Genomic DNA, 22,937 nt, shown 5'->3' on the forward strand with positions numbered 1-22,937 from the left:
AACTCTAAAAGCCACAGTAGTGTACCAATGAAATTTTTTTTCTTGACAATATTAAATAAAATGTAGAGTGCATGAAGATAAGTGCCAAACGATTTCAGTCATATGTAGCATATGAAGAAATACCCTAAAAGCCAGGGTTGAGTAAAAATGCTGATCAAGCTGTTTGTTATACTTGTCATTTAGATAAAAGAGCTGTTGCAACTGACACAAAATAGTTGCCGCACCTCCTAACAGTGGCAACGTCGCTTAAGTGACAGAGGCTCTTTGTTTATTTTCTTCTCTTGGGGAGTGGGGTGGAGGGCAGGTGGTGAAGATGCACAGAATAAAATTTGCTGACTTCTTTCGAAAGCTTTAGCAACACAGAATTAAAGGTTCTCATTTGGTTCCTTGATTATAGGTATACAGATATAAAAGACAAGAGGAAAGTAAAGCAATACACTTTGGTGGCAGTACTTAACCTTTTTAGTTTGCCTGTTTTTTGTTTTTTAAGATGTTTCAAGCATCTTTTTGGTGTCCCGAGACAAAATCTCCCCCCACCCCCCAATTATAAAGCCTTCTGCCAAAGTGATATTCACATATATAGGTAGGGATAAAAACATAAGTAGCATTTTTTTCAAAAGGACATTTAATACAAACCTCCCATGAAAGGATTCTAATGGCCCTGTGGATTTAGCACCAATATTTCATCAATCCACATAACTCAGATCATTCTAAGATTTACTAGTCAATCTAGTTAGAGTTGGATCTGAATCTTGCCCTTGCCACTGGTTAGGTGACCAACCTTTAATAGTCATTGAACTTCTCCCAGACTCAGCTTTTTTTTTTTTTTTAACCTGTAAATTAGAAATGTTAATAGGTTTATATATTAAGGGGTTGCTGTGAATATAACGAGATAATTTACGTAAGACTCTTAGAACCTTCACTTATATCCAATAAATAGTAGCATTGTCAACAAATAGAATGGCCCCTTTAGTCTACGTATCATAGTTATTTCCTGTAATCTTCTCAGGCTAAATTATTATTCTTTAATCAGGAATGACATCTTTCTGTCATATGTTTTCATAGTCCACTCTCTTTCATCCTCTTAATTGAAGCTAACATTTAACCTGACACATTCTATATAACATATAACATTGAATTCATACATTGAGTTCAACCAATTTTTTCTTTGATAGTCTTTAGCTCTCACTTTGCAATGGCTGTCTTTCAGCGTCTTAAGGCCTTCCCTGCCTCTAGGAAAGAATAAATTAATGTGTAACCTCTCTTGTTTATGAACTCTTAATGCTGTAGGACAGGCTTTGTGTCGTAGAATTAAAGGATATTTCCAGTTTCCTAATCATACCAAATGAAGATGACACTGGCAAATGGCTTTGGGCCAGTCAGCAAGATCCTAAGCAAGGTCTTAAAAGTAGTCATGCTCTTTTGCTTCCCTTTCCTGAACTTCTTTTAGCATCTCTTCTGTGCTTCTCTATATACCCACAAAATGTATCCTTATGATAGCATTTCCAAGCGCCCTATTTCTGAGTCTTATACTCCAGAATTTTTTTTAATCTTCTATTTCTCATCATTTATGGTAGTTTAATGGTTTTCCAAAGAAAGCCTTCACAGAAATATATAAAAACCTCTTTTGAGACTTAGATCTTAGAAGTTTGTTAATTCAAGCACATCTCTGCTGTACAAAAATACATTTGTTGTCAGTTTCCTATCATTTTCTTCACTCTAAATGTAATCATGGTCCAGAAGTTTGGAACTTTACTTCTAAAAGGATGATATAAATCGGAACAGTTCACATATAAATCTCAAATGGAAGGGGAATTATGATGATAGTGATAATAATTGCAACAACAACATTAAAAGCAGTTGTACTTACTGAGTACCTGCTTTGTGTCAGGAGCCATTCTAAGTACTTTACATATATCATTAGCCTTTGAAATCAACCTATTAATAAATATCACATTTAAGAAGTAGAAATGTAAGAAATTGGAAAATTGTTATTAGGAAAAACAATTTGTAATACAACAGTTCTAGATGGATAAAATGGCCCAAAGACCAGATTTTGAGTGGTGGGTTTGTGTCTCTTGGATTTATACTGAAATTGAGCTACTTTACTCAAGGCATTTCTTGTCTTCATTATTAAAATTGGGTTATCTAGCTCACATATTTATTGTGAGAATGCATAATAATGTTTAATAGATTGCAAAATGTAAGCTGTGACTGTTATCCTTAATTAGATAACTTCAGGCAAGATTTCTAGAAATTTTAAAAAAGAAAATCTTAGAATGTATCACCACTACAAAAAGCCCTTTCTTTTTACAGTTAACTTTTACTAGTAATTATATGAGTCTGCTGTGTGCCCTCGAAGGGGTCTGTGAATCCAAAACTATTTGCTTTGAATTAATGTAGTAGAAGTCGATTGTAATTTGCTTTGCATTCTATATGCATTTCATAGTAAAATTGGGGGGCCCTTTGGACTTTTGAAAAGTAATTTTGCTTTTGCTTATGCTCTCAAGGTAGAGCAGTTCAGTTTATTGTGACTATTACATGCTATTAGGCTTCTGAGAGATAATGCACAGTACTGTATATATCATTAGAGGATTATGAGGTTTAATTACACTTTTTTCTAATAAACTCCACTAATTTCATCAGGCTTGTTTAATGACTTTTTTCTTAAATATTCTTAATCAAATAAGCTGAAAAAGATTATTATCGCTAATAATGTACTATGTGCCAGGCACTGAGCTGGGTACTTTACGTGTAGTATTTTTCTTTTTCTAGTAACAGAATTACTTCTCGAAGAAGGTAATAAGGTATTTTTTATTGTAATACTCTTAAAAACCTGATTTAGAAAGTTTTGGTTTGCACAAAACTTACTGACAGGTATCATTACTGTTTCTCATACAGAATACTTATCACTCTACCACAGTGATCAGTTTTGCTATTTGTGAGATTATATATCATAAGTATAGTGATTTTTCTTGGCTATTTATACATTTTCAAGAGTTTGAGAGTTCTCTTGAAACTCTTATTTCCATTTTTTGAATGTAACATTTCTTTTGGTAGTCTTGATACTCAAGTTTAAATCATTCTATTTGATTCAAACGACTTTTTCATCTTGTGATCAAGATTTTTTTTATTTAAAAAATCATCTTCAATTCTATTTGTTACCTTTATGTAATATTTAGAATTATTTTTTCTATATCCTAGGACTGTTTGTCTTTACTGGTTATGAACTTGAATTATACCTGTCTAATCAATACCTATTTTTTATTGATTTTTTTTCAAGAAGTTATGACCATTTTAAATGACTAGTATTTTTGCTCTTCTTCCTTTAATCAGTTTGATCATTAAAAAAAATATTCTGTCAAGCTTTTATAGTTAAATTGTACAAAGAGTGTTCTGTAGGATGGTGGTGCTAGGTATTTTCCTGAATTGCCCTCTGATTGATACTCTTAATATATTGTATAAGTAAGAGAAGCCATCAGCATTTACTTTTAGTTCTTTTGTAGAGATGAATAAATATCTTGAAATGCTGATTTAGACAATGTTTTAAAAATGCTATGATGCACTTTGGTGTATGACAGACTCTTGCTTAGTTTTGCAGCATTATAACATAGTTGGATTCAGCTCATCTTTTAAAGCAGTTGTCAGAAAAATATGGGCCAGCATGGTAGAATGTATTAGCTCAATACATTGTCTCCATTTTATTATGAAGCTGCTGAGGAAGCTGTGATATACAGCACTGTCATTACAGATCTATTGTTAAGACGGTTCCACAGTCTTCTTTGCACTGCCATTAATTTATAGCAGTAAACAATATGTAGCCTTCCAACTGCAGCAAAGCAGAATCTTTTAATGAGGTGGATGTTATTACCACAATAAATCAGTGCTTTCGCGTAATGTATAATTCAATGTGTGTATTCCCACTGTAACTTCTCTGAGTAAGCTGATAGTGTATCATTGTCATTGCACAGCTCCACTGCTCTTTTTTTTTTTTTTTTTAACATCCTTTTATTTGGGGACTTCTTTTTTATATGCTTGCAAATAAATGTGCTATGTCTTGATAGCTGTCCTGTAGCAGGCTTCAGAAACCAACTGTAACAATAACAGCCAGAATCGATACTGTGGGTTCTGCCTATATGGATCTCTGCACGATGCCTTTTTTTTTAGATGCTAGTGAAATCAATCTTAATTGGTTTTAGCATTATATTCAAGAAATGTGATTCTATAACTATTGATTTTGGGGGGTGTACTCATTTGGAAAGTAATAAAAATAGGAGCAGATAAAGTGAATAGTTAATATGCTGCAGAACCATACAAAAGGAGCATTGATTCTATTTTTAATTCACATAATTTGTCTTCCAATGATTTTATTTCTTCTTTCTTTCCTTTTGCATGGCTCAGTCTTTAGGGACAACAACTAAAATCCATTTAAAGGCATTCCAAATTGCTTCTGTAACAAAGATTTCTTGGAGTCAGTTCCATTCTTAACTGGTATAAATTTAGTAAATCAGATTTAATTCTTTTGTGCAGAAACTAATGCTTTAAAAGATGGCATTTTAAATCAGTATACTGTGATACTGATTTAAAATAGAAATCAACTAAAGATTTTTTAAAATTTGCTTGTAAAGTAAAAAGTGGCTTAAAATGCTAATTAGAATCAAGCTATTGAAAGGGAACAATACTATAAGTAGCACTTTTGAAAAAATAGTTAATTAAGAAAGAGAGCTAAAATGATAAATTTAAAATGTTGCTTAAGGTCACATTAATATGAATAGCAGTTTATAAACTGGTTTAACATTGCTAACAGAATATTTCTGAATACATCTATTTTAAACCAAAATTTTAACATTTATTTTAGTTTAGTATTTCCCCCACAAATAATGAGATATTTTCTTTCTCTTATAAATGAGAGGTGACTAACTCATAGGTTTTCATTAAAGAAAATAATCTTGCATATATCTTTTAGTTTGAGTGGATTGATGCCTTATATTTTAAATAAGGAATAGACTTTTTCTAGAAATTAGAGTGTTTTGTGAGAATGAATTGTACCTTAAAGCAACTAACCTCATCATTCTTTGAACTCTTTGAGACTCTTAGGAACACTCTGTATACCTTCTCTAAGAAAAAATACATGTGCATAATCACACAGAATTTTCCTTACTGTTTCATAAATGGAGTTCAGGTATTCCCTGAATAACAACAGCAGCAACAACAATAACGAAACCAACTGGCATTTATAAAAGCTCTTATCTTATGCCAGCCAATGCGCTGGGGCTTCACAGGCTGTTATTCAAACTTTACCCCAATTCTAAAAGATAATCTTAAAAATAATAGCATTCATTGAATGTTGACAGGCATGGTTTGTAGAAATTCACATGTACCGACTCATTTTATTTTCCAAAACACCTTCTGAGTGGGTACTAGTATCATTCCAGTAAGCGCAGGTTCTTCACCACTTTGCTATTTACTGCTTTTGGGACCTCTGCTGTAATGTATTATTTTCTATATAAGCTTATAATCTGCCTACTGTTCTTTGTTATTTATTTTTTATATTTCATTCAAGTATGTTTTTATCCTCTAAATTCTGATTTTACTCATACTAGTAGAAATGTCTAGGTTTGCATTTAACCCCCTTTTCACAGTGTCCTCCTTGCACTCCTTCTCACCTCCCCCCCATTTTATTTTATTCTCTTTCGAACCTATTATAAAGTAATCCTCAAGCTTGAAGATTCTGTTTCTGATTGTTGCTTCTAATTAACTAAGGAGAGTTTTATAGGTGCTTTCCAAAGTATTATATAGCTAATATTCACTTAATGTAATTGTCTTTATGAAAATGCTTGTTATGGGCTAAAGACCTTTATTCACCAGAAACTGGGATTACTGAGAAATGACGGGTTTCTCCATCCACTTTCTTGTGTATGTTTTACCTGCATTGAAAATAAGTTTGTTTCTTTATCTACTCTCTGAATATAACACTGTTTTAGCTTATAGTAAATATATTTTTAAAAGTCATTTTCAAATTTGCTAATAGGACATTCGAAAAGTGAAAGAGATAAAAGACACTTACATTTATTGTTCTCGTTTGTTATTTTCCCTCCCCATTGGCAGCCAGTGGGAGCTTTGAATCCAAAAAGAGCAGCATTCTTTGCGGAGCGTTATGAATCCTGGGAAGATGATCAAGTTCCAAAGTTCCACTATGGTACTCATTACTCAACCGCAAGTTTTGTTCTTGCATGGCTGCTAAGAATAGTAAGTTCAGTTTGAATAACAAACCATGATAAATAAATTCAGTGTTGTGGAGAATATGTAGTAATTAAGAATTAACAGCATCTGTTTTGAAGGCTAAATTTTTTTCAATGATTATAAATTTCTCTGTATCCCATTTTGTGTGTATTTTATAATATGTTAGTGTAGAATTGCGTTGAAAATGTTTCCCTTCAAATTGTGTGAATTTTTTCCCTTAAATTTGCCTCTTAAAATGATTGATATCTTACCAAATTTTAAACTGTAACATGGATTACATTCAAATGTAGTCTATTGAAATAAGAAATAAGATTTCATTTACATGGACATATATTCATATATTTTGGAACTTCAGTTGCCCCAAATGGAATAAGGTATGTGTGTAGGTTACACCGAGGCTGCCATGTATTGATAATATATTGGTTAAACAAGAAATGTTTCTGTAAAATTGAAAGGTGATTCATCTACTAGAAAGTAATTTCTTTGGGAAGGCATTAGCAGCACATCATTAATTAAAGCTTGTTAGAAGGGTACAGGCAGACATAAATCCTAGAAGTAATTTATAGTGCTTAGCTAATTTCAAGCAATTATCCACTAATATGTGTTTAAGTGTTCTTTAACTAAGAGGAGGCTTTTAAATCGTCCAAACATTTTTCTTTTCTTAATCATAAATTAAATATTGAGCCATAACAATAGGAAAATTACATATTGGACTATTTCCCTGTACTGTGAAGAACATGAAATGTAATTTGTGTCTGAATGTTGTTAATCAGTTGTTCTTGGAAAGGAAGAGTGTTTGAAAAATGTTGCACATACCGAATTTTGGAAATATTTTTTCTGAAACAAAAAATAATTTAAGAACATTAGTGTAATAATTTAGATGTAATTCCCAGTCTATGCCTAGTATGTTTTAGTCGTTAGTCTTTTTAATGTCTATTAGTCATTAAAGTATTTAGATATAAAGGTTTTTATAAACTACATTTTTATGCATGGGGGAAGATACAGATTTTTTGAATTGCTTACTCTTTTAGGAACCCTTCACAACTTATTTTCTAAACTTGCAAGGAGGAAAATTTGATCATGCAGATCGAACCTTTTCATCAATTTCCAGAGCTTGGCGAAACAGTCAGCGTGATACATCCGATGTTAAGGTATAGAGATGTTTCATTTATAGTTATTGTTGCTAATGTGTTCCTTGTTGAATGAATGTTGACAATTTTTCTTTTTCGATATAGCCAATTTACTAAAGATAAGCCTCAAAGAATGAGACATTAGTTAAGTGGCCAAGAACCACTGTCCAGAATTTGTCTATCTTTCTCTCTTTCTTCTGTATCTATCTGTGCTTGTCTATATGTCTGTCTCTCTCTGTCTCTTTAGTTGTTGAATGGTTGTTTTTCCTCCTTCTTGGAATCTCTTTTTTTTTTTTTTTTTTTAAGGAAAAATGTATAGATGTAAGGCAATATGCTCAATGGATTTCCAAACTGAATGAATAAAATTAATATAATCAGAAAAATACTGTGAGAAAAATTTCAGACTTTTATTTTATCTTATTTCATTTTATTTCAGTGTCCCATGTCTCTATTCTTAGTAATCATCTTTTATCCACTGCTGGTTCTAAATGCATACCCGACTCTGCTTACATAGGACTATGTTGTTATTGAGAAGAAATAAGAGTTTTTCTCCTGTCTCTATGTTCACTACTATAAAAGTCCAAAAAATGCACAGTAGCTAATAGAATTCTTACTAGGCTTTTGCTTCTACCCTCAGAAGAACAGTATTTTATTTTCATGCCATAGTGTCTCTTTCTGCAAAGTACTGATATTAGATGCTGTTGAATATAACAAGATATACCTATGGTTGTGAAGCTCTTTATAGTATCATAAAGACACATGACTTATATACATAAATAATTATACCAGATATGAGAAAATGATAAGTACCATATGAGATAGTGGGATTCAAAAGAGGAAAAGTTACACTACTAATCTGTATGTTACTATAGAGTACTTTTTTAAAAATTCAATATAATGACAGTTATATTTTACTTTTAGGTATGGTACTTCACAGTCTATAAAAGGTATTCACATACCTTATCTTACTGTATAGGATTATGTATATCAAAGATATTTTATTAAAGATTTCATCATATGCACAAATAATCTTTTATTTTGGGACACTTAGAGAATTTTTTGATGTCACAAATAATACTCTGACATACTCTCGAAATTACATGTTATACTCTTTAAGAATCATCAGGAGATAATTTTGAGATGGACTTTAGGAAACAATAAATCAGAATAGTTAACAGATTTAATAGTTGTTGAATTCTACTTCCAATCTCAAAGCTATTTAATTATTTAACTCAATAAGTAATGGGAGATATGAAAACATTGATATGTCTGACGTTTTGTTATCAAATTAAAGACACGAAATTTTTTATTTCTAAATTTCTTAAGCAACAAATGACCACATTATAACCTCGTACTTAAGTTTGGTCCTACCAGTACCAACAGACCCTTCCCCACCTCAGCACAGCTCACATCACTGTTTTCCATGTACAGTTTAAAACTTAAAAGTAAACTTCAGCCACTCAAAAAAAAAAAAAATCATGAATTTGAAAATTATTTTTTCTTGCTGTGTAATAGAGAGTTCAGCTATCTTCAAGATATCTTCAACTTTTTTCTCTCTCAGTACTAAACATTCCTGCTTAATTCTTTGATAGACAAGAGGTGCAAATGATAGATCCCTGTAGTTTTGCTGTCTCTTTTTCCTAAATCTCAGTCTTTTTCTCTCAAGATTTTTTTAATTAGCACATGTCTGGATCTATTTTCACAAACACTTCCCCTAAAATACTGTAAAAAAAAAAGATAAATCCATGCAAAACAGCTACAACATTAAAAACAACACACACCAAAAACCAAAACCCACATGAACTTCTTTGCTTTTCTTCTTCCTTATTTTGCTCATTATTTTTGTTTCTTTAAAAATAATAAAGGCTTTTATCCATCTTGCTTTCCTCTGAATGCCCCAGCAGACTTTAATAAAATAGTCCCAATTACTAGACAATACTAGAATTTCAGTTCTTGCTGTTGTGCTACATAGTTTCTCACTTTCTAGAAGTGTTATATAGGGCATCTACCTATATGCAGAAGTAGAGTACCAGGAAGGTTAAGGGAAAGGTTTGAAAAAATTAAAAGAATTTAAAATTCCAAGTGTCAAGTTGATTGGAGCCTGTTTAAAAGCATAGCTTCATTCTTAAATATCATTTCATTATGTTCAGAGGCACAGAAATTTCCTTTTGGACTCACTTTGCCCTTCTAACCAATCTGGATATTCCGTCACCACCACCACCACCCTCCCCACACACCTTATTTCTTTAAACCATAAAATTTTTGTAGGGTGAACACGATATTCATTTATTACCCCATTTTCTATATTGATTACCAGTTAATTTGGACCCTACAATTTACTTTCAAATACTTTGAAAAATATGCAATATATGGTTATATAGGCTATTTAAAGAACCTCCTTATAGTTGGTCCTTCTAAAACTGAGGATTTAATTGTGCCTTTTGTTCATCTTACCTCTTTAAAAGTGTTGCATTTTAACACTTTAGAAAGCATGTTTAAATTATATGTTAAACAATGTGTAAGAATAAGTGTAAAAGAAATGTAAAAGAAATCACGATAATAATGTAAACATTTTATTGAGATATAACATTGTATTTCAGATGGCATCATATCAATGATAGCCTGACGTTTATTTGTATCATCTTGGAGTTTCTAGAAATACTGAGGATCATTTGGGGGAAATACAAATGATCTCCCAAACTTTAAACTGTAAATCATGCTAAAACTGAAAGACTGCTTTTAGTTAAAGCTAATATGGTCTCCTTCTCCTGTGAAATAAAAATAATTCATATTTTTACCTTTATTATATAGGATCATTTATGCAGTCTTGATGGTTCCATTTTAGACCTGACCCTTAATGATGCTTTGTATTCTGCCTGGTAAATAGTTCAGAAGTGTTGCCCAGTTCTTTAAGTAGGCTTACCGTACTGTTTGCTTCCTTGCTCATTCTGTTTTAGCCAAACAGGAAGACCTCCTTGATATTTTCAAATACTCTAGGTATCTTCCCACCTCAAGGCCTTTTGCTTTATTTTTCCTTTCCTTAAAGAATTTCTCCAGAAATCCTTATGGATTTACTTCATCTCTTTCAAGTCCTTTCTCATATATCACCTTCTTAGTAAGGCCTTCTCTGTCTTCCCTATTCAAAGTTACATCCTTCAGTCCATGCACTTTTACTCACTTTCCAGTTTGATTTTTCTTCACATCACTCACTATCTGACATACATACATTTGTTCGTTTGTGTATTGTCTTATTCCACTGGAACATTAGCTCCACAAGAGCATGAATTCTGGACTATTTTGCTCCTCAGGTTATCCCGAGAGCTTAAAACAGTGCCTGAAACATAGTAAGCACTAAATTAAATATTTATTAAATTAATACATTGATGAAATGTAGAAGAGTATTCTGAGCAAGGAAAATGACTTGAACAAAGTTAGAGAAAATGTTTTGCACATTGGAGAATGCTTTATTGGCCTGCTAATTGGTCTCATGCACATGAAAAAAGGAGAGATACTGAAAGATAGTTGTAGTCTAATAAGAAGACCCTTATTAATATTTTAAAGATATTTGGCTTAATTTTGTAGGTCAATTCAACAAAAATTTTCTGTAAACAGCCAGATAATAAATATTTTTCAATTTGTAGTCTGCGCAATCTCTGTCACAGCTATTCAGCTCTTTCACTGCAGCATGAAAGTGGCCAAAGACAATATGAAACAAATGAGAATGACTGAGTTCCAATCAAATTTTATTTACAGAAATAGGAGGCAGATCATTTTTGGCTCATGGGCTGTAGTTTAGCATACACTGCTATAGACGATGGTTGACTTCTCTACTACTTTATTGAAGCCAGTCTTGTCAGAGTCATTGATGAACAACTTCCATGTTGTCCAATGCACATTTTCAGTTTTCCTACTACTTGATCTGTCAGCATAATTGACACAATTAATTGATCCATTTTCCTTGTAACATTTTCTTCACTTGTTTTCTGAAATAAGGAGACACTGCCCCCTGGCTATCTGTGTACCTTTTTCTCAGCTTCTTCACTAGATTATCTTGTTCTCATACCCTAAATCATTGGAGTGCCTTAGGGCTTAGTCTTTGGATCTCTTTTGCATCAACACTTGATCCCTAGCACTTTATCTCAATTCTAATTAGCCCATAGCATTTTAAAATGAACATGTTCCAGTATCAAACTTGATATTCTCCAATTATTACCCACCCCCCCCCAAAAAAGTCCTTTCTTCCCCCAGTGTTTGCCATCTCAGTAAAAGAATGCACCATTTACTGAGTTTTCTTGGCCTTCAAAAAGCTTAGTTTGATTCCTCCCTTTCACACACACCCCAGTGCCTATCTTCTCAACCTTCGGAAAACATCCAGAATCTGACCAGTTATTACCACTGTTACTAGGGCCCTAGCCCAAGTGGCTATAATTTCTCACTTAAGCTGTTTCCCCACATGGTGTCTTCTCCATAGGCACAGCAAGAATAATCTCTGTATTGTAAATCAGATCATAGTCCTGTGGTCAGATCTCTCCAATGATAGCTCTTCTAAGAACAAAATTCAAGTTCTTACTATAGCCACTTGAGGCCCTGTGTTGTCTGATTCTTTCTCTCTCTTACTCTGCTGCAACCTCACACGCCTTTGTTTTTGTTCCTCTTCAAAAATGCCAAGCCTGGTTCAGGCCATGCTACCCTGAACAAGCCCGATCCTGTCTGATCTCGGAAGCTAAGCAGGGTCAGGACTGGTTAGTACTTGGATGGGAGACCACCTAGGAAGACCTAGGTGCCGTAGGCATAAAAAATAAAAAAAATAAAAAATAATAAGGGATTGTAAGCTGACAAGGCCCTTGCAATCTCGGAGATCAACCAAGGATTGCCTTGCCTAAAAAAATAAAAATAAAAATAATGCCAAGTCCATTCCTGTTTGAGTGGCATTATATAAAATGTTCTCTGTTCTGCCTGAACCACTCTACCCCACCTACTTGCTTTGCCCATCACCTTATTACATTCAGATCTCTGCTCAAAAGTCACCTCCTTAGAGTAAACTTAAACTGACCACTCTCTCTAAAATCATTTTTTGTCTTCTTATTTTGTTTTATTTTTTGTACAATATTTGCCACTATTTGACATGATACATATATAGCAGTTTATTTACTTTATGTCTTCATCACTAGAGGTCTCCAAAAGTGGAGACTTTTTGTTTTGTCCACTTTGGAACCTCAGCATTTAGAACCTGCGTTGTTTTTAGTTAGAAATCAGTACATATTGGCTATATGAAAGAATGGATAGATTTAAAGATGCCAGAAAAAGAGGAGTCAGTGAAGAAGCCTAGGGAAAATAGGTCATTTGAGGAGAAAAAAGAGACTGTATGGCCACCCCAGCGAGAAGGGCACGACAAAACCCAAATGTATATGTGTTCCACATGGAATAGGCTGCTAACATCACATATTTTAGGAAGGGCTCTTCTGTCCCCAAGAAAACTGAAAGCTGACTATCATCTGCTGACCAAGAGTTGTCAATTCTATTTTCTACATTTTTATAGTTAAGACAGATTGTGTTCTTACTGTTATAGCTTTATGAAAGAAGTCCATTTGAATATCTTATCACTGGCCGGTCGTATCTTGGATATTCAATTTAAAAACCCTATCTTATAATTCATTTTGTATTGTTAGTGATAAATGTAAAATTTGTATTAAGTTATGAACTTAATAGGGTCAGTACAGTATATTCAGTACTTATAATTAAGTAAAAAGATATTGCTTAATAATATTTTTTAAAATGACTCACTAATATTACAAAAATTAGTTTTAGCTTTAAAAATTAACCCTTATTAGTTTTAAGTGCACACATGTTTATTAAATGATAATTGAAAATGGAGGTGATCATAGTAGTTTTATTTGTGTCTTGTGAGCTTTGTAAAACAAGAGACCTTTGACTTGCCCTTTACTACCTCTGAAATCCCAGGGGTCTGTAATTTAAAGATAAGTTAGCTTCCTTTTTTTCTTTATCAACACACTGTCTACCCTAATACATTTCATGGATGCTGATAACATCAGCATTATAGTCATTTATATGAAAGTGTTTAACTATAGTTAATCGTAATTGCTGGAAATATATTTCTTGATGCATTTGTTTAAGAAAAAATTTTAAACTTAAATGATTTGGTAGTTTGAATTTATTCTTATTGTTTTCAGACATAATTTTAAATCAGAATTTTTTAATGCTTAATGAAAGTAAAATTAAGCTTACTCTTTTCCACACATCTTTTGCACATTTCTGGCTTTTGTGCTCCCTCCCTCGCTCTCTCCCTCTCCCTTTTTTTTTTTCTTCTTTTCTTTATTTTTTTGCAAGTCATTCTCCTTCTACCAGTCTTTTCTCCCTTTCACAACTCATATCCACATTACAGTGTACTCATGCTGTCTCACCTTTCTCTTAAAAATGTAAAACGCAGTCTAACGGAACTATATATTTATCCTGGTTTTTATGCATACCTTACGCATAACTCGCAGAGTTGTTAGTTTAGTCACATTTCTTTAACAGTTAGATGATGTATCCATGTGCAGTAAGTCTTCACTCGACAGCAGCTTTAAGTGAAACAACATATATTGAAACCAGTTTTATCATAGGCTAATTGACATAAATGGGAGCTAAGTTCCTGAGGCATCTCATCAACAAAATGACATTATTCAAGGACCTGCTGTACTAATTTTTTTTTAGCATTGAACTTTGTATTTTTTTGTCCACAATGAATGATTTTTTTTTTTTGTCCTTTGATAAAAATCACTTGAAACACTAATATTTTTATTCTTCTGCTGCTTATATACTAGGTAGGAAAAAATCTTTTAAGGCACTTAGAAAATGATGGTGTCTTCCTGAATTACAAAAATGAACACACTCCAGCTATGATTTGTTTTTTGACTGATGATCTTTTGATATTTTTGTTCAATAAAAAAAGTAGTCTGTTTATCAATATGCTCATGGACACCAAATTAACTCTTCTCACTCACAGATAGCAATGTGTATGTCTTTTACAACTTGTTCCAGAAAGGATTTAATGTGGGCATGCAATTTATGTCTTGTTTTCTGGCAGCAGCACAGTACCTGTTGTTTGCGTTATCAATGTTTATTATCGCTTCCCGGGTTACAATTTCCTTGAAGGTTGGGGCCTGGGACAGCAACAGGCTCAGTAAAAATGTCCAGTCTGAACATGGAAGTGAAAAAATGTGTTGAAAGCCGGAGAAAACTATGAAATATTGAGGGTATTCATCATAAAGTGAGACATGTTAAGCCATACTGTCATTGCTAATAAAAAAATAATAAATTTGTTTTAAGTTCAGTAGTTACTTAGGAATTATGAAGTCTTAAATATTTTTGTGGACACATTAATTTTTACAAGTAAGTTTTGTTAAATGCCCTTAGAATTGTGTTAAATGCTTTATGGATGGGCATATTTCAGTGCATGTGCTGTTGGCCCTAAGATCAGGCAAGTTGGGATTTTTATCAGAGGTCACATTAATAAGAATAATAATTGTTATTATTAATAGTGATAAGATCTTATGTGCATATAGAATTCTGTATTATCTCTTAGTCTCACAATAATCCTTTGTTTTAGAAATGACAGTTGAGGGGAGTAAGGGTCAGAAAAATTAAATTAATTTAAAGACCTGTGACTGGTAAGTTAAGTAGACAAGACTCAAACCCAGTTATTCTCTTCACTATATTAGGTTGAGATAGATTGTCTTTTATCTATTGGTGCATAATCCATGGTTTTCTTAATTTATTGCATTGAAAATGACAGTTTTATAATATCTAAAATGACAATATTTATTGGATTTGTTTAGATTATTTGGGTTATAGATTATTTTTCCTTTTCCAATTTTAAAATTTACTGTTATATTTCTATTATTAAACGAAAAAGTTAGTATCTTATCTACTAAATAAGGAGAAACTAAATTTAAGCATCAGTTTGAAAACTTTCAGATATGCAGTTCATTTAAAATGACATAGGTACAATTCAACTCTGATCAATTTTTTTTTTAAGTTTTTTTATTTGTGGACTAGCAAAATGAGTATTTGAAAGTTAAAATATATCAACATGTACGTTTTTTTTTTATAATATATTGGTAATCTACTTTTTTTGTTTATTAAGGAAGCATATTTTAGATTTTTTCTTTCATAAAATATATCATTTTCCAATAGTGAAATGCTAAAATTTTGCTTTCACGTCTTTATTACCATCAGTGTCCCCAAAGCAGTATACGTTAAATTAGTTATCTTGCTATTGTGCTTATATTCAAGTTGTCATGATTTCATATTTTACTAAGAATAAAATGAAAATTTAACTTTAGCTATGAAGTAGAATCTTTATTTTTATTTCGATTTTGATTATATTGTGTCTTTGGGTTAATAGATTAATATGTGTCATGGTTGCTCAAGTATTATTGAAGTAATGGTTTTAGTTCAATGGCCAGAATTGGTGACGATTAGCAGGAGAATCATACAGCCTTGTTGCAGAGGTCATTCATGTCAGTGGGGATCATACCGTAATAAAGAAAACTAAAGCATATGTGTGGTCACAACCAATCCTTGTCATTATGCCATGAAAGCCTTGGGATTTGTGATCAAAGCAATGGGCTTATCCTGAACTGTGGTATAACCTCTGGTTGAACCTTTCAAATTTTTATTTTAGGAGATGATTCAATACATTTTGACTATTTTACCTGCATCTAAGACCCGTCTGCCTAATTAAATGATAGAAATTAAAATTATTGTCAGCAAGTCAGGAGAAAATGTGAATTATAAATATCTCTGTCTTCTGTCAGTGTTGTTTACTTATCATTTTCTACTGATGTTTTAAAGAATTGCTGAACATGTGTTTTTTATCTAGGGCTGAATGTTCTATTCTGATGAATATAAAACATACTTCATTTTGTAAATGTACATTAGCAGTATTAGAGAGACTTAATCTTTGACTGTTACTAAATTTCATTTGTCAAAGGAGATAATTTTTAACTATAATAGTTGGTGGTATTCTATCAAGTCACGGTTCTTAGAAAGATGCTTTTAAGATTAAGGTGGAATTCTGCTGTATAACTTTAATGTCATTGTCATCCTTAATAAAATTTAAGCCATATGTATACTTGTCTATTTCTTTTGTCACATGTTGGTGTACCTCAGTTGAGTTCAGCATGTTTATTTTATTTTAAGAGGGTATTTGACTTCTATCAATTTATTTATGCAGTTTTCCTTACAACGAGGTAATATGTTTTAAGTATATGTGTTCACTCCTTAATTTTATTGTGCTCATTTGATAATGTCCTTTGTAGCTGCTTTGTAATCTTTCTTGTCAGTGTTAATTTCTTGGAAGCATTTGTCCTATTTTAAATTCATGTTCATTTTTTAAATTCCCTTATGGAAAAAAAGCTTAACTTTATAGCCTGGCGTTCAAGGCTTTCTGCACTTTGACCCTTCCTATGTCTCCACCCTTATTTCCCACTTCGTGTATATAGTCCTCTCTAAACCAATTAAATAGTTCCTCATTGATCATCGGAAACAAATGATATGCATATTTCAATCTCTGTACCTCTTCTTAAAATATTCCCCTTGTCTGAACTGTTCTCATTTTTTCCCCCTCTGCTTATCTTTGAGTTTAAATACCATTTTTTCAACCATTCAGTCAACAGATTTTTACTGAACGCCTAACATGTGTCACACTCTGTGAAAGTATAGTGGTGAACAAGGTATATAAAGTCCTCAATCTCGTGGAGTCTTCAATTTAGAGGTACCTAGAAAATTGGCCCTCACATCTTTAGTCCACCTTGTCATATCCTCACTCTGTAAGACACATGATCTTTGGAAGCAGACAGCTCTGCTGGATTATACTAAACTTGGGTTAAGAAATATTTGCTAATGCCAAAATTCCTGGTACCAAGGGATACCTTCCCTAAGTGTACCATCATGAGTTCACCATGTACAGTTGGGCAGATTGTTGTCTATGTAAAGGTACGTGATTGCAGGAAAGAATAGGAGCAGAAATCCAGTCTGTATTCCACTTACCAAAATGAGTTCCCTTGGGACTGCATTAGCTCAGAAGGGTTGCCTTTTTCTAATTCATACAGAAGTGCTATATGGGCAAGTGTCACCCTGATCACCACTCACCATCCCCTGGGTTTTAGCCTAACCTCTTCATCCCCTCTCCTTCCTGTCAAGCTGAAAGAAAGCTGATTACAGATTTTAAGAAATTTGCCACCCTAATCTTAGAGAAAACCTTCTCTCTTTTGTGACTTCTGTCTCTTTAAAAAGACTAACTTTTGATACTGCTCCTCCTGGACATAATCTTTTTTGCTTAGACTCTCACAAAAGACAGAAAAAGAGGATGTCTTCAAGAGGCCTCTCTTCTGGACCTTGCAAATGTTCTGAAAATGCCTGACTACTCTCTTGATATGGAGGAATTTGGGGGCGGGAGATAAAAATAAAGGGGGCAAAACAAATTTATATATTGATAAATTTTAAGTGAAATATTAAGCTTAGTTTTCAGTTAATAAAGCTTAAAATTTTAATTTTGAAATATTTGTAGAATGTCCATTGTACAAAATTTACAGGCTATCTATTTTTAATAGGAAATTTCAAATAAAATCTATGGTAATTTTGGAAATTGATGAGTTATTACCTTCCTCCTAGCATGATAGAAATTATATAACTGAAAGTTTAACATGGTCCAGTAAGATTTAAAAATTTTCTTCGTATCTTTTGTGAAAATTTTCTCATTTGGTTTATGTCTGTTTTGTTTTGAAATTTTAGCATCTAAAATTCAGCCATTATAATTGTTTTTAATATTAGGAGAATTATTACTCAGCAGCATAGTGAGTAAAATAGGCCAAAGGAGGGTAACATCCTCTAATGTGAGGGCCTGGGTTTGGAGTTGGGGGTGAGTGGGTATTACTGAAATGAAAAGAATTAGCATTTAGTTAAGCCAAAATGCAGCTTTTGATTTTTGAATACACAAAGTAGGCATAGTCCTCTTATTGTAGAAGTAGCACAAGTAATATGAAGTAAAATTAAGACATTTTAGTAAATTTCTCAAAGTTGGAATATATTGAATGCACACTTCAGCAAATTATTGATATAATTATAAGGAGATTTATATTCATATCTGGGTAAATAATGGCATAATTTTAAAATTCTTCCTGGTTTGATTAATTTTATTAAATAATACTATATATGTAGTGTATATGTATTTTACACATATGTAATATAATTTTTCAGGTAAACCAGTTGTTTTCTTATGAAGGAATCAAAAGTTTGTGTTTACTTTAAAAAAATAACTTAGAATGTATGTTAAAAACTTATGTTTAAAATATTTACCACTGTGTAAACGTATAAGTAGAACTCATGCTTACTTGATGATTTGACCCAGACTTTAGAGTTAAGGTTTTGATCTAAGTTCCAAATTTATCATAAATCAGCTGTGTAAACTTGGGCAAATTACTTCTTTGAGTTTTAGTTCATTTTTAAAATAGAGATGATAGCTTACCTTGTAAAGTTATCGTGAAGATTAAATGCAATAAGTTTATTAAGAGTTTACTTTAGTACCTGACTCATCTCATGCAGTAAACATTAGCTCAAACAAATTGGATATAACTCTTTGTTGTATAAAATAACACATATGTCTTTCCCCTTTTTGTCAGTCAGACTTAACATGCATTGTTTTTGAAGATGAGAATCTTAAAACTGGAGTGATTACTTTTTTATTTCATTTATGGTTAAACTTTTAACAGGGTTCTCCCTTAAAATTTTTTTTGCTTAATTTAAGTTTTTCAAGTCCAATGACCAGGTGGTTGTCAGGCATTTGGAGGACGAACTCATTTCTACCCTGCTTAGTTAATTATTGTGATTGTAAACCAAGAGTGTGCAGTTCACAGTCAAGCAACATTTCACATGGGTGATGGAGGTGATAATAGCTTAATTCTTGCTGGATCTTTTTTCTTTGCTCTGGCAAGTTCATACTGACCTTGTCCAAAATCTGATGACCTCCCTATTTTACTAAACTGTTTGGAAAGCCAGGCCTGCCATAGCTGGCCCTGAGGGGTATCTGAAAGACCACTGAGTCACTGACCCATGTCAAAACTGGATTTCAAGTCTGATCTACAGGACCTCTGAAATAGTTATACATGAGTTCTATTGTACACAAAAACCTAGCTGGCTGAATTTTTCTGCTTATTAAATAGTCTATTAAAGTGTATTTTAAATGTCCTTTAAAGTCCTATCTAATTTACTCGATTTCTTACACAGGTCATTTTCTAGACTGCTTATAAGTTTTGAAATTTTTATCAATGTTCGTACCTTAAAACTAAACTTGAATGTTTTGAAATGTGAGTCAAATATACCGTTAACTGTGACTAATTATAATGAATATCTTCCTGGTTAATGAAGGGCCCAAGGTAGTGGCATTTTAATGCTTATAAAGGTTTTGTTTATTTTCTGTAAAATTCCATATACCTCATTTAAAAATCAAGTTTAAGTTGTTGTTATTGTTACAGCATGTTAATCTCTGTTTCTATCTTGTCAAACCTCAAATATTACTTAAATGTTGGTATTTAAGAATTTTGAGGTTATGAAACTTGTCCTGAAGGAAAGCATATAACCAACCAGCAAAATGTTATTTAAATTTGGTTGGATGGTATCTGTCTACCTTAATAGAAACTTTGCAATAGGGCTGTGATATGAAAAGAGAAAACAATTCTGTTTATTTTTTTTTCTGCATAATAGGAAATGATCAAGGCCTTTTATGAATATCTAGTCAGTATTCTACAATTTATAATATGACATTGTCTTTTATTTTTATATAGGAGTTGATTCCTGAATTTTATTATCTCCCTGAGATGTTTGTCAACTTCAATAATTATAATCTTGGAGTGATGGATGATGGGACAGTAGTGTCTGATGTTGAACTTCCTCCTTGGGCCAAAACCTCGGAAGAATTTGTTCGCATAAACAGATTGGTAAGATAGTAATCATCTACTCTGTCATGAGCCTTTCCTCAAAGTATGTTTCATGTGTTGGTATAATCGTTAACCCTTGCTCTTCTGAACAGAACTGTAGTTGATAGGGATAACTGAGAGTGACATAATAGTTCATGAATCAGTATAAACTTGATAAAATTTTATTGTATTGAAAGGTATAACAGTTTCTTTTATTCTTTTATGCAGTGTTTAGGTTACTTTCATATGTACGTGATAATTCAAAATTATAAGCAAAAACTGTTGGTTAAACTTGGAATGCTGTGCTTTTTCTAACATGGATTTCTCATACCAGGAAAAGAACATAATTGTGTGTGCCAGGTTAGAAGGCCAATGCACATTTTGGTAATAAAAACAAGATATCAAATTATATCCTGTATCTCTTTTGAAGGGACTCTTCATGTAATACTTGGAATATGAAAACTTAGAAACTTGAAAGTACAATAATCATTGTGCTTAGAAATGACTTTTCAGAATCCTCTCTAGGGGCTCTTTAATGTCTTCTGATATATGGGTACTCTGTTTTATGAAAAAGTAACATGATTTTTTTTGCCTTTAATTTTAATAAAAGTTAGGAATCAGGGAGATTGGTCTCAGTATTTAAAAGTAATATTTTATCATATTCCATATTAAAGATGAAATCAAAATTTCATTGTATTTTTAATTTACATTTAAGCAAAGAAAATTATTGCATTTTAGTTTCCTAGATGACATTTCTTACCTTTTATACCAACAATTGTGTTTTAATCCTGCCTTTCAGATCCTAATTATAATCTCATTACTACTGAAATGTCACGTTTTATGTATACGGGAAGCACGGCAAGGGAAGTGGAAAGAACGTAGATTTTGACTAGACCAGTTTTCTTAATCCTGGATAAATCACGTTGCTGGTTATGGAATCCTAGGCTATTTAACGTTTCTGAGCCTTGGTTTCCTCATTTGTAATTTGGACATTATGAGTATAAAATTGTAACGATGTATGTAAAATGCCTAGGATACTCTCGGGCTTGTGGCAGGCACTTGGAAAATAGTGTCTAGCATTATTCTATCACAGTGTGGAGGGCCATACTGCATTTTACTTTTATTCCAGTGCTTTTGAAGCTTCTCGTATAAATTAAATTCAAATGAGAGCAAAAGACAGAGCTTAGCTCTGAAAGATATTGGAGGAGATGTCAGACTTTTAGATGTGACAGTTGTCTGTCTCTGGTGTGTGACTTTGTTTCCCAGGGGTGCATAGAAGTCAATGGGAAGTACTTTTTCTTTTAGTGACTGCCCTTTTAAAACACATTTTATTCGGGTATGATTTACATATTGTAAAATTCACCTTTATAAAAGTGCACAATTCAATAAGTTTTAGTAAATTTATACAGTTGTGTAACATCACCACAATCCGCTTTAGAACACTTATATCACTCCAAAAAGTTTGCTTGTACTGGTTTGCTATCAGTCTTTGTTTTCCACTTTTAGTCCCAGGCATCCACTGATTCTATAGTTTTGCATTGTCTAGAAATTTAATGTAAATGGAATTATACAATGTGTTGTCTGTTTGTGCCTCTTCTTTCACTTAGCCGTGATGCCTTTAATTAGTTGTGTTGTTCGTTTGTTTTTGGTTTTTTGTTGTGGTGTTTTTTTTTTTTTTTGTATTGCTGCATAGTATTCCATTGTAAAGATACAACATACTTTGTTTATTTACTGGTTTATGGACATTTGTTTTTTCCAATTTGAGGCTATTATGAATATTTGTATATGTGTTAAGGTGGACATCTGTTTTCATTTCTCTTAGATTCCTAGGAGTTTAATTGCTGGGTCATATGCTAAGAATACGTTTCCCATTTTGCATTCCCACCTACAATGTGTGAAGTTCCAATTTTTCATATCCTTGTCATAACTTGGTATTACCAGTCTTATTCATTTTAGCCATTCTAGTAGGCGACTTTAATTTGCATTTCTCTAGTGATTAATGATGTTAATCACCTTTTCACCAGTTTATTTTCTACATATATGTTCTGTGGCAAAACTGTCTATTCACACGTTTAGCCTATTTTTTAATTGGACTGTTTTTATTATTCTGTTTTGAGAGATCTTTTTTTATTCTCCATAAAAGTCCTTTATCCAAAATACCTTTTCCAAAGATTTTTCTCCTAGCCTAGTCTTTTCATTTTGAATGGTTCCTTTTGAATTACCAATTTAAAAAAATGTTTTTACTCTTAGGTAGATATAAAATAATATTTATATAATATTTGAAAAATATAAATACTCATCTCCATTCTTAAAATAACTTTTTAAGAAAATAATTAAAATCATATTCCCATCATTTTATTATGGAAGTGTTTTTTTCTCCAATATGATTCAAACTTTTAAATCTCAAGGGAACCAGCTCTCTATTAATCATGATCATATTTAGTATTAAAAATGCAAAGAGGTTTGTTAGTGTGTTTACTTTGGTATAAGAGGCAGACACATTGAAAATGTTATATTTAAAGCTTTTCAATAATATTTTGACAATTAAGAAAATTTAACTATGAATTGAGCTAAGCCAATCCCTTGT

At 32.3% G+C, this 22,937-nt stretch overlaps 1 protein-coding gene and 1 pseudogene across 5 annotated transcripts in view; both read left to right on the forward strand.

Moving 5' to 3' along the window:
* LRBA (LPS responsive beige-like anchor protein) overlaps positions 1-22,937 on the forward strand; it is a 549,008-nt gene that overhangs the window by 406,162 nt on the left and 119,909 nt on the right. For all 5 annotated transcript variants that reach the window (XM_039875986.1, XM_039875985.1, XM_039875984.1 and 2 more), the window contains 3 exons: positions 6,109-6,249; positions 7,275-7,394; positions 20,219-20,371. In XM_039875986.1, coding sequence (XP_039731920.1) covers positions 6,109-6,249; positions 7,275-7,394; positions 20,219-20,371 — 414 coding nt within the window. The remainder of the gene's footprint in view (positions 1-6,108; positions 6,250-7,274; positions 7,395-20,218; positions 20,372-22,937) is intronic.
* LOC120613646 (uncharacterized) lies at positions 12,046-12,165 on the forward strand (annotated as a pseudogene).

The sequence above is a fragment of the Pteropus medius genome, unplaced genomic scaffold (genome assembly GCF_902729225.1).
Source record: "Pteropus medius unplaced genomic scaffold, Ma_sr-lr_union100, whole genome shotgun sequence".
NCBI lineage: Eukaryota > Metazoa > Chordata > Mammalia > Chiroptera > Pteropodidae > Pteropus > Pteropus medius.